Source organism: Emydura macquarii, unplaced genomic scaffold, assembly GCF_026122565.2.
Source record: "Emydura macquarii macquarii isolate MOO-44397 ecotype Brisbane River unplaced genomic scaffold, CSIRO-AGI_Emac_v2 contig_1226, whole genome shotgun sequence".
NCBI lineage: Eukaryota > Metazoa > Chordata > Testudines > Chelidae > Emydura > Emydura macquarii.
The window spans coordinates 39010-55274 of record NW_027131363.1 but is presented as its reverse complement, the minus strand read 5'-3'; the positions used below and the strand labels follow the sequence as shown (position 1 = coordinate 55274).

At 44.8% G+C, this 16265-nt stretch overlaps 1 protein-coding gene and 1 pseudogene across 1 annotated transcript; one reads left to right on the top strand and one right to left on the bottom strand.

The window, feature by feature from the left end:
• Positions 1 to 436: 436 nt before the first annotated feature.
• On the bottom strand, positions 437 to 1399 carry LOC137152437 (olfactory receptor 52K1-like). Its single transcript, XM_067547020.1, has one exon. The coding sequence runs from the start codon at positions 1397 to 1399 to the stop codon at positions 437 to 439; it is 963 nt and encodes a 320-aa protein (XP_067403121.1).
• A 13085-nt stretch (positions 1400 to 14484) lies between these two features.
• LOC137152427 (olfactory receptor 52K1-like) lies at positions 14485 to 15428 on the top strand (annotated as a pseudogene).
• The last annotated feature ends 837 nt before the right edge of the window (positions 15429 to 16265 follow it).

Genomic DNA, 16265 nt, shown 5'->3' with positions numbered 1-16265 from the left:
CAATTGGGCCGAAACCTATTTTTTCTAAAATTCAGGTGCTGAATGGTATTGAAGTTCTGTGGGATGGACAGAGAATGGGGTAGGGAACTGGCTACTACAGAGACACCATGTCACAGTCATTGCAAGCCATGAAATCATCAAATTAAAATGGAAATAACCTCATTACCACGTTGGCAGCAGGGCTTAGTGGACAGAGCACTGGACTGGGATGCCAGAGACCTGGGATGAGTTATTAGCTCAGTCACTGGATTGCTGGGTGACCTTAGGCAAATCACTTCATCTCCCTACGTGCTAGGAGTGAGCAAGTCTAGGCTAGTCTAGATCCAAAACTATCCAGGATGCAAGATGCTGCAGAAAGGAACATCTGCACACACTCTGCTGATGTGTTTAGAGGGGTGGGGACCTACATGTTGGGTTTTCTGCACACAATGACAGCCTAAAAGCTTTTCCCTTGGAACAGGAGATGCACTCTGATGCGAATCTGTTTGGTTTTCACCCCGTACACGATGGGGTTCATCATGGGAGGAAAGAGGAGGTAGAAATTGGCCAGTAGGATGTGTATGTGAGGGGCGACTTGGTGGCCGAACCTGTGAACTATTGAGGAGAGAACCACTGGGGTGTAAAAAATTAAGATGGCACAAAGGTGGGAAACACAAGTGCCAAAAGCCTTCAGCTGTTCTTCCTTGGAGGCCAGGCTTAACACAGTCTTTAGGATCTTGACATACGACAGGGTGATGAACATCAGATCCACCCCCACTATTAGGAGAGATACGATGATCCCATAGATGTTACTGAACCTGGTATTGGCACAGGCCAGCTTCACCACTGCCATGTGCTCACAGAAGCAATGGGAGATGACGTGGGACTGGCAGAAGGGCAGCCTCCTGAGGTGGAAGGGCAGAGGGACCACAAATAGAACAGCCCGGCTCAAAGCCACCAGCCCAATCTTCACTATCAATGAATTGGTCAGGATGGTGGCATACCTCAGGGGATTGCAAATAGCCACGTACCTGTCAAAGGCCATAGCAAGTAGCACAGCAGACTCTATGCTTAACAACGAGTGAAGGAAGAACATCTGTACCAAGCAGGCAGTAAAGCTGATCTCTCTGGAATTAAACCAGAAGATGCTCAGTGATTTCGGCATGGTGGTTGCAGATAAAAACAGATCGATGATGGCCAGCATGGCAAGGAAATAGTACATGGGCTTGTGGAGGGAGGGCTCTGTCTTGATAACATACAAGATGGTGCAGTTTCCTAGAAGGGCCACTGCAAACACAGAGCAGAAGGGGATGGAGATCCAGAGGTGCATGGCTTCCAGCCCCGGGATGCCACTCAGAAAGAACGCTGATGGATCAGAGTCTGTGCTGTTGGAACCTGACTGGTTGTCTTGTCCTGTCATCTTTTACATATCTTACAGCTACGTCTTTCCTTTCAATAAAACACAACACATGGAGTGAACAGATCCTGTAAATTAGATACATAGTCGGGGCCAGTCAACGCTGGAAGAAGGGGATGCACCTCCTGTTGAGTTTATCAGGAGTCTCTGCTTATCTCAGGGGTGAATCTGTCTAAGATCTAACTTATGTCAATCTCATTCAATGCCCATGAAAGTCTGTGGAAATAATTCCATTGACTTCAGTAGGCCTTGGATTGGGACTTCTTTCTCCAGGCTTTTCCTTTAAAAGTCATGCTAATAGTTAAACTAAATAGAGGGCAGGAAAAGAGATGGGGTTTCAGCATTCCCTGAAGTTTAACAAATTTTGGGGGTTTATGTTTCCAAGGCAAGTCCCCCTCCAGAGCCAACTTGCCACCAGCCTCCTATCCCTTTAGTCCATAGCTCAAGCACACCTACTGATCCCACATAGTACGTGATGCTACAACACAGATTTATCTAGGACTGTAGAAAAAATTTTGTTATTTCATCAACTGGGAAAATATTGTGATCAAATAAATATAGATTCATAGATTTTAAGGCAAGAAAGGACCATTATGATCATCTAATCTGGCCTTCCGAACACCACAAGCCATAGAATTCCACCAAGTGATTTCTGCATTAAGCCCATAACTTCTTTTTGAACTATACCGTATCACTGAGAAAGGCATCTAGTCTTCAAGTGATGGCAATCCAGTCACATCCCTAGATATGTCATTCCACATGTTAGTTTGCCTTGTTCTAGGAATGGGCACATTGTTTTTAGTCTGAATTTGTTTAGTCTCAGCTCCAGTCACTGCACCTCATTCTGCCTTTTTTGTGATATTAAAGAACTTTCTACAGTTAGAAATATCTTCCCATATGTGGACTTAAAGACCGTGATCAAGTCACCTTTCACCTTCTTTTGGATAAACAAAATAGATTTAGCTTCTTTAGTCTCTGGCTATCAGCCACATTTTCCAGAAGTGTAATAATTCTTGAATCTCTTTTTCCAACCCTTTTCACTTTGTCAACAAGCTTTTTGAATTGTCATGTCCCATGGACTTCTGCATGTCCAGCCTTTCCAAATAGTCCTGAAATTTGAACGTTGTTCAAGTGAGCCCAGTTTAGCAAGCGATTGAGATGGTTCAATAGGATTGCCCTGTCCTAATCATTATTTGCCACTCTGCCGAACTCTGTGTCATGACTAAATATTATCAGCATGCATTTCAGATTTTCTTCCAAATCACTGACAGGATTGTTGAATAGCCCCAAGCCTTGTATCAGCAACAGAAAGATTCACTAGTGGCAGTATGAGACCCCAGACATATATTCCTCCAGACCGAAATCTCTTATGATAACACAGATACAAAAAAAAGAGCCTCTCTCAATGCATTTATAAAAGAGGAGAGAACTAAAGCTGGGTGTGTAATTCTAGCACCCCTGATTTTTTTAATACTCAAGGGTTTCTTGGCATAGATTTGTTTTTGTTATTTCATGGAATTAAATAGTTCACTTCTAAATGATCAACCTCACTCTGCTCTCACTTATGTAGGTGTAAATCCAGAATCATTCCAGTTCTACATTAGTGTGGCCCTAAGCTTTCCATTTGTTTGAAAAGTCTCATATTCAAAAAGATCCTTGATTAATCTGAATAAAAACTACCTCGGCTCACCTCAACTCTGTGTCTTCTTCACCCTCAGCAAATGCTGCTGTCATCCACAAACTGCATGACTATGCACTCAGCCGGGATCAGCTGGGTGAGAGTATTTATACCTTCTAATGACACCTTGGTGAGTTTACTCCCCTGATGGGAGTTCAGAGACTTGGGTCATTATAACGGTACTTTTGCTTTGGAGCCTAGGGAGTCACAGCAAGTGATGAGTGTAGATTAACCCATGTCTTTCCTCCTGTGTGGCCAAACCCTCAACAGAGCGCATGGAAGTGTGGGCCACATTGCACATGTCCACTAAAAAGGGTGCTAATCCCCGTGTAAATGATGTGTTCACCAGGGGATTTACACACCTCGGTTGATCAGATGCAAAATTGTACGCACACTGTGCAGGACGTCAATCTGTATGTTTAGGATTCTGCTTGAGTTTGAATATGAAGTCAAGTGGAGATTGGTTGGGAAAGCGATGGATAATTACATCTTCCATATATACGACCTCCTTTATCTAGAAGAACCACCCAAACCTCATTCTAGACAGCCCCACTCACCCATTGCAGCCATGCCATCTGCTCTGGGGTATAAAATAAGCAGCAACATTACACGGTTGCAGCTGCTACTACTTTCCCTTTGTGTAGGAATCAGGGTCTCCATTCACAGGCATAGCTTGACTTCTATATTTGGGGTGCAGCTCCAGCCATGCCAATGGGGCCACACAAAGGAGCAAATTCCAAATCTGACCAAAACTTGCACATCTGGGCCTGCCGCGGGGTCACCACTGCTCCATAGGGCTGGAAACCTGTCCCAGTGTTTGTTTGGGTCCTGCACAGGGACCTGAGGGGTGGGGGAATTAAACCAGGGCCACAGGCCGGCTAATGCGCAGGGGTCTACAGGCAGGGTAGCCTTTGAAACCTTAGCTGGAAATCACCCAGAGGCCAGGGGCTCAGGACAGGGCCACGCCACTCTCACGCGTAGATTCCATGTTGACTCAGGGACGCTTCACGCTCGATCAGAAGGTGTTGCCGGTCCTCCTCCCTGCGCTGAGCCAGTGCAGTGACCTCAAAGGCTGGGTCACTACTTTCCAGGAGGGGACATTGAGGGTAAGGGGGGAATCTGCCCGGTGGAGGCCGTGATTCAAGCTGTTTTGACTGTGTCTGAACCTTTAAATTGGGTCCCCCCCCGCTATCAATGTAAACATTTTGCGGGAAAAATGACCCCTTATCCCTCTAAACCAGTGTTTCTCAACCTGGGGGTTGTGCCAGTTTTAGAGGGGTCGCTGGTACTGGGGGGGGTGGCAAGAAAGGCAATTGCCTGGAGCCACAGGGGCTCCATGAAACGAAGTTACATGCCTCAGCCCCGTGGGGGTGGGACTCAGGCTTCAGGGGTACAGTAGTTTGGAAAGGTTAAGAACCACTGCTCTAAACTCCACTCATGCCCCACTTGCATTATGGGGAAAGGGCCCCAGCCAGTGTGGGGAGCCATGTTGGAGCTAGATCGTGGAGTCTGAAGGACCATTTGTCTTTATTCTGCCCCAGAGGGTCCCAGAAATCAAAAGATTTCCAGGGAAGATGAGGGACATAACAGCTCTGCAGTGATATCTGTGTGTGGTTGTTCAAACTCTCTGGAATTGTTGATTACTTGTACAGTCAATGGCTTGACCACACTTTGGTTCATTATTTTGTTACAAAATAGACTCAAAAAACCAAATAGCCAGTGTGCGTCAGGTTTATTGATATGGTACAGGAAAAAGTCTCTGAAAAGCCATTCCAGTCAGCGATGTTACATGCACATTACACAGAAGGTGTACTCCCACAGCTACACATTAGAGCTGGTATTATTTCTATGCTTTTACAACTTACACATTTCTTTACATGTCACTTAAATCGAACCCTCTGAATTTCTTTCCAGATCTCTAACTTGTACCATTCCTTCCTTATCTTTGTTTTGGACACTAGCATTCCTGGCACTGGTCTGAGAGGGTACTTCCCTAGCTTGTATTAAGACATAGAAACAAATGTATCTTGATTTTGACACCTTTCCTATCTCCTTGTGCCAAATGCCAAAGCAAGCAAATGTATACTCACGAATGAGTTTCTGTCTATGATTCAAAAGGTGACAGAGATGTAGTAATCTATCAGAACTGAATATTTTTTAGAGGTTAACCCAGGTCTGCTATAGGGCTGTCTGCCTTTTTGTTTCTTAACTCTAGCCCTTGTAGGAGTCCAAACAGGAGAGGTGAAAAATCTTCATGTCAGCTATTTTGATTTCCTGATTCCAAAACTGCAACCAATGGGGTGAGGCCTTCTGTATGTGCTTCTCCATGGATAGGTGAGGCAATTAACAAAGCTTTTGTCTTATGATGGCCCACGTAATTTTTGATCGTCCTCCTGGATGGCGCGGGGAACCACTCTTCCCAGCTGAGTTCCCAAGTTCAGAGCAGGCATTTTTACCATTATAAAAGATGCATATATTACCTTGTAGTGTGGAATACAGACATTAGAAGTGAGATTCATGTAGGCAGCAATTTACAGCCATTTCATAGAGTCTAAACACAGACTTATAAGACGAATACCTGCCTTGAACAAAATCAACATTCAGGTGATCTGGTTTGGTTTCCAGCTATCGGTTTGTCAGTTTTTAGCTAATGCCTATGGCCTAGCCAAGAGCTGGCTGCTGGCTTACCAGCCTCAGAACCAGTACTATCCTCAGGAGTCATAGAAATGCAGGACTGGAAGGGTCCTCAAGAGGTCATCTTGTCCAGTCTCCATGTGGACCTAAGCAGGACCAGGTACATCTATATCAGCCGTGACAGGTGTTTGTCCCACCTCTTTTTATAAAGCTCCAGTGAAAGGCATTCCACAACCTCCATTGGAAGCCTATTTGAGAACTTACCTATCCTCAGAGTTAGAAAGTTTTCCCCAATATCTAACCTAAATCTCTCTCTTGCTGCAGATTAAGCCAATTACTTTTTGTCCTACTTTCAGTGACCGTGAAGAACAGTTGATCACTGTCTTCTTGTGATGAAGTTGGAGTATTTTGCAATATTTTTCAGTCCTGCATGTGTCTCAGTTTCCCCTGTATGCTGCATTGCACCCAGTAGGGGTGTAAAGGCACTGTTTGCAGGTTGAGGACAGGTCCTTCAATTTCCAGCTGCTGGAACCTGTTATGCCATTGTCTGCCAGACAAAGGAGCCTTCCAATAGCTGATATTTTATCACTTTGCACTTACACCTCTGGATCCAGAGATTCATGAATTTTCTTTTCAATAAGCTAACTGGGTGGAGCTCCTCATTATTTACCACACAATCAACTTTTCTTTCAGGTCCAGATTTTAGCATCAATTTCCAGTGGAAGCTGCAACCCGTGATCCAGAATTGAGTGTGGCATCTCACATGTGTATAATTTATACTTGTGTCTAGTCACCCCATCTTATGTTTTATTGGCAGGAGAGACGTTTCTGTGAAACTTGCAAACTTGTTCTAGGAATGTAAACCTTGTTTTTCGTCTGAATTTGTCTAGTCTCAGCTCCCAGCCATTGGATCTCACTCTGCCTTTATGTGCGACACTAAAGAATTTTCTGAAGTCAGAAATCTCTTCCCATCTCTGGACTCTTCCAATTTTTGAACTTCAAGACTGTGATCAAGTCACCGTTAACCTTCTCTTGGATAAACTAAATAGACTGAGCTTTCTTAGTCTCTGGCTATCAGACATATTTTCCAGATCTGAAATAATTCTTGTAGTTTTTTCCCCAAACCCTTTCAATTTCTCAACAAGATTTTTGAAATGTGGACACTGACCCTAATAACAGTGTCCAGTAATGATCTCTCCCAGACAGACACCTCTCTATTTTAGTTCGGTAGTCCATGGCTTATACACTGCAGAATGGCTTTTGCTCTCTTCACGACCATCAGGACCTCATGTTCAGTTGGTTACACATCATGACCTCAAATTCCTTTTTGAGTCAGTGGTTTCTAAAACATCATCCCCCGTCCTGAAAGTGGGATCTACATTCTAGGGTCCTAGATGTGTGACTTTGTAATCAGCTGCATGCTGTTCAAATGAGTGTTGTTCAGCAAGCGACTGAGATCACCCAGTCTTGGAACAACTTGGAACACTTGGAACAACATATCTAGGGATGTGGCTGGATTACAATCATGTGAAGTCTTTAAATGAAGATGAGATGCCTTACTCAACGATGGTTTCTAGCACAAAGAGAAGTTATGGGCTTTGTTGCGGAAGTCACTTGATGAAATTCTGTGGCATGTAGTATTCATAAGGTCAGATTAAATGATCATAATCTCTTTTTGCTTTAAAAACTATGAATCTATATTTTTTATCACAATTTTTTCCCAGTTAATGGAATAACTAATTTTTTTCTACAATCTTAGATAAATCTGGGTTGCAGCATCTTTATTATTTTCCCCTCTTTGCTTCAGGAAATGGAGGTATGTCTACCTTTATGGTGGTAGATGGAGTGCAGGCCCTGCATGCCCAGATAGTACAGGTATAAGAAGCAGTGAAGACGTTGAGGTGCTACTTAGGCGAGTAGAGTACAGGCATGCCAGAACTTTAAGGTATACACCCTACATAGCTCTCTACACACCCAAGCAGATCCCATGTCTACCATTTAGTTGCCTGCTTTTCATTGCGGTGTGTAGCTACATGTATCTTACACACCACGGTAAGTGTAGAAAAGACCTCAGGAAGACTCCACATAAGCCAGACTTTCTTGGTGTGACATTTTATTTTTCTCCATACTGGAAGTAGCAGAAGCATAACTTCACAGTCCTGCAGTGTTTTGGCATAAGGCGTGCTTCATAGTCCTGGAAACGGAATTTTAGCTGTGACACTGACTAGTTTTGAGGCCTCTGACAAGTATCATACATGTTACATTAGAATGGCCATACTGGGTGAGACCGATGGTCCATATAGTTCAGTGTCCTCTTTTCTGACAGTGACCAGTGCCAGATGCTTAAAGGGAATGTACAGAACAGGGCAATTATCTAGTGATCCATCCCCTGTCACCCAGTCCCAGATTCTGGCAGTCAGAGGCAAAAGATACCCAGACCATAGAGTTGCATCCCTGATCATCTTGGTGAATAGCCACTGATGGACCTGTCCTCCGCCAACTTGTTTAATTCTTTTTTGAACCCACTTAGACTTTTGGCCTTCACAAAATCCCCCGGCAATGAGTTCTACAGGTTGACTGTGCATTGTGTGAAGAAGTGCTGCCTTACATTTGTTTTAATCCTGCTGCCTGTTAATTTCAACAGGTGACCTCTAGTTCTTATCAGAGAGTCATAGAAATGTCTGACTGGAAGGGACCTTGAGAGGTCATCTAGTCCAGTCTCCTGCACCAGTCCCCTGCACTCATGGCAGGATTAAGTATTTTCTAGACCACCCCTGACAAGTGTTTGTCTAACCTGCTCTTAAACATCTCCAGTGACAGGGATTCTACAACCTCTCTTGGCAATTTATTTCAGTGCTTAACTTCCCCGACAGGAAGTTTTTCCTAATGTCCAGCTAAACCATCCTTGCTGCAATTTAATCCCATTGCTTCTTATCTTAGCTTTGGAGGTTAATGAGAACAATTTACCTTCCTCCTCTTTGTAACAACCTTGTATGTACTTGAAAACTTTTATCGTGTCCCCGCTCAGCCTTCTCCAGATTAAACAAACTCGATTTTTTCAATCTTCCCTCATAGGTCATGTTTTCTAGATCTTTAATCATTTTTGTTGCTCTTCTCTGGACTTTCTCTAGTTTGTCCACATCTTCCCCGAAATGTGGCACCCAGAGCTGGACACAATACTCCATCTGAGGCCTAATCAGCGCAGAGTAGAGCAGAATTATTTCTTGTGTCTTGCTTACAAAACTCCTGTTAATAGAACCCAGAATGATGTTTGCCTTTTTTTTTTTTTTTTTGCAACAGTGTTACACAGTTGAGTCATATTTAGCTTGTGATCCATTATAACCCCCAGATCCCTTTCCAAAGTGCTCCTTCCTGGGATGCCACATCTCATTTTTTATGTGTGCAGCCATTTGTTCCTTCCCAAATGGAGTACATTTGCATTTGTCCTTATTGAATTTCATCCTATTTTCTGCAGACCATTTCTTCAGTTTGTCCAGATAATTTTGAATTTTAATCCTATCCTCCAAAGCATTTGCAACCCCTCCTAGCTTGGTATCATCCACAAACTTTTTCAATGTTCTCTCTATGCCATTACCTACATCATTCATGAAGATATCGAACAGAACCAGACCCACAACAGATCTCTGGGGGACCCCACCTGATATGCCCATCCGGCTTGCCTGTGACCCAATCTTGTGTCATGTGAGAGAATAAATAACACTTTCCTGTTCCCTTTCTCCACCTCGTTCTTGATTTTATAAATCTCTATCATATCCCCCCTGTAAGAAGGCGCTGTGGCCTCCCCCGGAGTCTGGACTCAAGAAAGGGCCGCAGCGACCCGGCTGGACTGAAACAGTGCCCGCAGACAAGTCTGCCCGGCAACATAAAGGCCGGGCTGTATTTGGGCCAGAAGGCCAGTCTGCACGGCAACCAAAAGGCCGGGCAGTGATAGGACCGCCCGGCCAGTCCAATCAGCGACAGTGGGGCGGAGTCCCTACAGGAAGGGGCAGTTTAAAAGACAGGCCCCAGAGCTCAGTAAGGAGGAGACTGCCATTGGAGGCAGATGTGCTGCACTGCTGGCCGAGGCCAAGGCCAGTGTGGAGCCAAGCCGATACCAGGGACTCTTGCCTCCCAGAGTGGAGACTCCAACCATCCCCCAATCCTACCTCAGCACCCAGAGACTGAACAGGGCCTCTGGGCCCTGGCTGGACCAGGCTACCATACCTCACTGACTGGACTGGGATCCCGGATCCCAGTGACTGGATGGAAGATACCCCTGAGGCCGGACGGGACCTGGAGGAGCTGCCCGAAGCCAAGCCCCCTGAGGCCGGACGAGACCCGGAGGAGCTGCCTGAAGCCAAGCCCCCTGAGGCCGGACGGGACCCGGAGGAGCTGCCCGAAGCCGAGCCCCCTGAGGCCGGATGCCGAAGCCTCCCAGGAGCTGCCCCTCACTGAGGAGCTCCCTGCCTTTCCACCAGTGGACAAGGAGGGACTGGCGGGCTTGCCACGGATTGAATACCCCAGCGACCCCGAGGACTCTGACGAGACAGGTACCTGGGGATACGGGGAGGAAGTGGCCCAAGGACAGCCATAGACAGTGGCTGAGTTCGGGACAAGGACCCCCTCGGCGTGTTGCGGCGGGAGTCCTGCTGACATAGTGGCAAACGCCTTAGCCACTGCTAGGGCCCTGGGATGGGACACAGTGGAGATGGGTGGGCCTGTGTCCCCCTCCCCCCTTCCCTAGCAACCCTGGGAGAGCCTACTCCTCCCTACCGCTATAGATAGCGGATCTACTGTCCACCCACCCTGCCTGAGGGCCGGACCATTGAACTGCTTGTTTGCCCACCCTGCCTAAGGGCCAGGGCAACAGACTACCTGCTGGTGCACCCTGCCTGAAGGCTGGGACCACAGACCACTCATTTACCCACCCTGCCTAGGGGTCAGGGCCCTAAATTGCTTGCTTGCCTCAACCAGCCTACATGCCTTACCCCAACGGGGGGTGGAAGGCTAAAGACCACGGGACTGCCCTAAGGCCAGGGCTAAGACCCGGGCACAAGAGCTAACTGTTCCCCATTTAGGAAGGCGCTGGGGCCTCCCCCGGAGTCTGGACCCAAGGAAGGGCCACAGTGACCCGGCCGGATAGGATGGACATTCCTCACCCCCCTAGTCATCTCTTTTCCATGTTGAACAGTCCCAGTCTTATTAATTTCTCCTCATACAGAAGCTGTTCTATAGCCTTAATAATTTTTGTTGCCCTTCTCTGTACCTTTTCCAATTCTCAGATATATCTTTTTTGAGATGGGGCGACCAGATAGATCTGCACACAGTGATCAAGATGTGGGCGAAGAATGGATTTATACAGTGGCATGATGATATTTTCTGCCTTATTGTCTATCCCTTTCCTAATAATTCCCAACTTTCTGTTAGCTTTTTTGACTGCATCTGTACATTGAGTGGATGTTTTCAGAGAATTATCCACAATACTCCAAGATCTCTTTCTTGAGTGGTAACAGCTAATTTAGACCCCATTATTTTATATATATAGTTGGGATTATGTTTTCCAATGTGCATTCCTTTCCATTTACCAATGCTGATTTTCTCTGCATTTGTCAACATTGGTCTTTTTGTAACTTTGCAGTCTGCTTTGGACTTAACCATCTTGAGTAATTTTTTCTTGTCTTCAAATTTTTCCATCTCACTGTTTACCCCTTTTTCCAGATGACTTATATTGAAAAGCACTGGTCCCAGTAGAGATCCCTGGGGGGCCCAGCTCCATTCTGAAAACTGACAATTTATTTCTACACTTTGTTTCCTGTCTTTTAAGGAGTTACTGACCCCTGAGAGGACCTATCCTCTTATCCCATGATTGCTTGCTTTTCTTAAGTGCCTTTGTTGATGGACCTTGTCAAAGTGTTTCTGAAAGTCCAATTATATTATATCCAATGGATCATCCTTGTCCACATGTTTCTTGACATCCTCGAAAAATTCTAGTAGATTAGTGGGGCATGATTTCCCTTTACAAAAGCCAAGCTGAGTCTTCTCCAACAAATTGTGTTCATTTATGTATCTGGTAATTCTTTTCTTCACTATAGATTCAAGGGATTTGCCTGGTTCTGAGGTTGGGCTTACTGACCTGTAAGTACTAGCATCACCTCTGGAAGCTTTTTAAAAAATTGGCATTACATTAACTATCCTCAAATCATCTGGTAACGAAGCTGATTTCAGTGATAGGTTACGTACCACAGTTAATAGTTCTGCAGTTTAATGTTTGAGTTCCTGTTGAACTCCTGGGTCAATCCCATCCAATCTTGGTGATTTATTACCATTTAATTTATCAATTTCTTCCAAAACCTCTATTGACACCTCAGTCTGGGATAGTGCCTCATATTTGTCACCTAAAAACAACAGCTCAGTTACCCCAGAAGTCAGTGGGGAGCTCTCCCCTTGACTTCAGTGGGAGTGGGAACAGACTCGTAGGCTCTTTGGGTACATCTGCTCAGTGAGCAGCAGTTAGTCTCAGAGCTCGGGTTGGCAGAGCCAGCCCTGGGCTTTTCAGGGCACCATGCTATGAATAGTTGTGTAGACGTAGCTCAGGCTCTGAAGCTGGTTGGCTGGAACTCCAGCTCAAGCCACATCATCTACATAGCCAGTATGAGGTGGTACCCTGATGGCCACGTCCCCTGAAACTCACTGCTCACAGTGTAGATGTGCCCTTGGTCTCACTTTCCCCATCACTGACATCATGCATGTTGCCCGATGGACTACATATGTCCAGGCTGAATACCCAGACTGTGCCGCTGAATGTACCAGGTACCTCTTGCTACATGCAGCTTAACATGCCAGGAATTTCTAGGCTGAAAGCATGTGCGTTGTGACCAGATATACTAGGTACTTCACGGCAGAATATGCACAAAAAATGTGCAGCTCCTGGTACTAAAGTGCATCAGACAGGGAACTGCATGATGTACCTAATACATTTGTAGCCAAATGGGGTTACTTGTGACTTGTAATGACATTCTAAATAATGTAAATGATTTTGCAAAGAAATATATAAGGGTTTGTATGAATAGTGTTATTACAACATGACTAGATGGGTGATGTTAAAGCTCCATTGCTAAAAATTTTTAAAGGGTTAATAGATCTTATAAGCATATCTCAGACACACATGAGAAAAAGATGATATACATGGTTGTAAGCGACTTATTGATTTGCTGAACTCTATAACAATTGATTAATAGTAAATTAAATACATTTATGTATTAACTCCTCATGCAGTATAAATGGAACATGTTTAAGAAAACACAGTCTTCACTTCTGTTTGGATGGGTAAGGAAAAGACCTTTATTAACAAGGTAATTAGCTGGGGCAACAGCTTTAGCTGAACTGCGCCCCCGACCTGCGTCGTGTGAGGGTTTTTATAGAGACTTATTACCAAGTCATTGTTATACAGCAAAATGCATTAAGCATGCGTAAAAAGAAGAAATAACGGTGAGTTTGCACAAACAGTGTCACGTATACAAGGAACTTTCCGTATTTGGTTACAATGGAAGGCATGCGCATAGCTCATAGTTAAAATGGAAAAATAGAACTTGAGTTAATAGAAAGAGACAGTCTGGCAGTTTACTTATCTTATTTAGCTTCAGAGAAAACTTCGCCCACGCCTTGCTGCCCACGCTTATCGGTCAGAGCATTCCTAACTGCCTCTTAGCTTTCAGCTACATGCTCAAACTGTCTTTGTGACAAACTTCATGTTTCCACAAACCTTAATATCAAATGAGAACCATTCATGTTTATTATTACAGTTTGGCCTTGATTCATTTCCCTTTTATAACAGCTTCCTCTAATTAACATGACGGTATGCAAGAATCCTCATGGAACAGTTTGGGTTTCTCTTACTTCATTGCAAAAAAGGAAGCCAAAGCCAAAATTCCACTGTCCTGTCTGTGCTAAACAAGCAACTTGCCGCTGTCTCTTTCTGATATAGATCTCAGTACTATTATATATGCTCTTCTTATGTCAAGAGTAGACTCCGACAATGACCTCTATATTGGCCAACATCTTTAAGATCATTTGGAAACTTGTGAAGAACACAGCTGACCACTTTTTGAGAGGCACATGTTGCTGTGAGCTGATGACACAAGCTGGAATCAGCACTGGATGCCCCCTTAGATTTCCAGACAGAGTGAAATTCTAATGCAGTTTATTCAGGTTCCTATACCATGTCCATCCCAGTAGTGTCTGTTGATCTTGCAGCAATGCATTATTGATAGCAATACTGTTCAGCTAACTTGAAGTATTTGAGCTATTGGCTAGAGGGGAAGGAGGCTGGTGGCAAGCTGGTTCCTGCAGGGGGACTTCCCATTTGGAACGCCCAGCCCCACAGACCCAAAATAACCCGCATATGTTGAGATTCAAGGAATGCTGTAAACTCCATCTCTTTTCCTGTCCTCTCTCTAGTTTAACCATTAGCAGGTCTTCTGAAGGAAAGGCTTGGAAAAAATGCCACAAACCAAAGCCTGCTAAAGTCAAAGGAATTATTTCCACAAACATTAATGGGCTTTGCATCAGATCAACAAAATTTAGGTGTAAGACAGATTCATCCCTGACAGACGCAGAGGCACCTGATTAACTCAATGGGAGGGGCATCACCTTCTCCCAGTGGTGACTGGCCCTACTGTGTACTTAATTTACAGGGTCTGTTCATTCCATGTGTTGTGTTTTATTGAAAGGAAAGACGTAGCTGTAATATTTGCAAAAGATGCCACGACAAGACAATATGTCAGATGGCAACAGCGCAAACTCTGATCTGTCAGTGTTCTTCCTGAGTGGCATCCCGGGGCTGGAAGCCAGGCACATCCGGGTCTCCATCACCTTCTGCTCAATGTTCACTGTGGCCATTCTAGGGAACTGCACCCTCTTGAATGTTATCAAGACAGAGGCCTCTCTCTACAAGCCCATGTTCTATTTCCTCGCCATGCTCCCTTCATCGACCTGGTTCTATCCACATCTACCATGCTGAAATTACTGAGCATCTTTTGGTTTAATTCCAAGGAGATCAGCTTTAATGCCTGCCTCATGCAGATGCTTTTCCTTTACTCATTCTACTACATGGAGTCTTGTGTGCTGGTGGCCATGGCCTTTGACAGGTACGAGGGCATCTGCAATCCCCTTAGGTACGCCACCATCCTGACCAATTCAGTGATAGCAAAGATCGGGTTGGCATCTTTGACCTGGGCTGTTCTCATAATCTCACCTGTACTCTTTCTCCTCAGGAGGCTGCCCTTCTGCCAGTCCCACGTCATCTCCCATTGCTACTGCAAGCACATGGCAGTTGTGAAGCTGGCCTGTGCCAACACCAGTTTTAATAACATCTATGGGATCTTCATAACTCTCTTCACTGTGAGGGTGGATATGATGTTCATCAACCTGTCGTATGTCAAAATCCCTAGGACTGTGTTAAGCCTGGCCTCCAAGGAAGAGCAGCTGAAGGCTTTCAGCACTTGTGTTTCCAACCTTTGCGCCATCTTAATGGTTTACACTCCAGTGGTTTTAACCTCAATAATTCACATGTTTGGCCACCAAGTCGCCCCTCACGTACACATCCTGTTGGCCACTTTCTGTTTCCTTCTTCCTCCCATGATGAACCCCATCGTGTACGGGGTAAAAACAAAACATATTCATGATGGGGTCCGTCTCTTGTTTCGAGGGAAAAAAATCTAGGCTGAACATTGTGTGGAGTCCAGTACATGGAAACGCATTAGGAAGTTCCCTATCCCCCTAAACACATCAGGAGAGCTAGCACAGAGGCACCTTTCTGCAGCATTCTGGACAATTTTAAAGCTTTTCACATAATATGTGGTTAAGGATCTGGTCACGCTGGAGTGGAAACTCCCTCTCCTTTGCAGCGGTGCAGCATACAGTCGCTGGGCTCTACCTGACCTGTGATGGCCAATATCGAAGTTGTACTTAGCTGTGGTCCTGCCTCATTTGTCCATCACTAGCAGTAGAGCTAGACTTGCTCAGTCCTTGTCCCAAATGAGATAATGAATTATGAATGAGAGACTTTGCGAATGAGAATTTATTAATGAGATTTAATGAGATTTATGAATGAAATTCATTTTATAAATGAAATCTCTTTGTACCTTATATAAATGAAATTGTCTTTATATCTTATGATTGTTTGCTTTGACTCCATCTTTGTGATTGAACTCTTTGTTAGCCAGACCTTGATTTGACTCCATCTTTGTATTTAAACTCCATGTTACCTTATCTGCCCTGAGTTCTCAGCCTGTTGAGTGAACGTGGCATGAGTGGTATCAGAATAGGTAATAGAATGAGATACCAGCATCGTACTGTCCTAATAATGATTGGGAGGAGTACTGATACCAGCCCCACCCCCGTGAAAACGGCTGAAGAATACAGAGGAGTGTCTCAAAAGCATAGCAGAATCCATCCTGAAAACAAGAAGGAAACACAAAGGAAATAAAGAAATCTGCAATCAAATGGTGACTGATGAATCACACAGAACCTGCAGGCAACATGAAATGGCAGGATTCA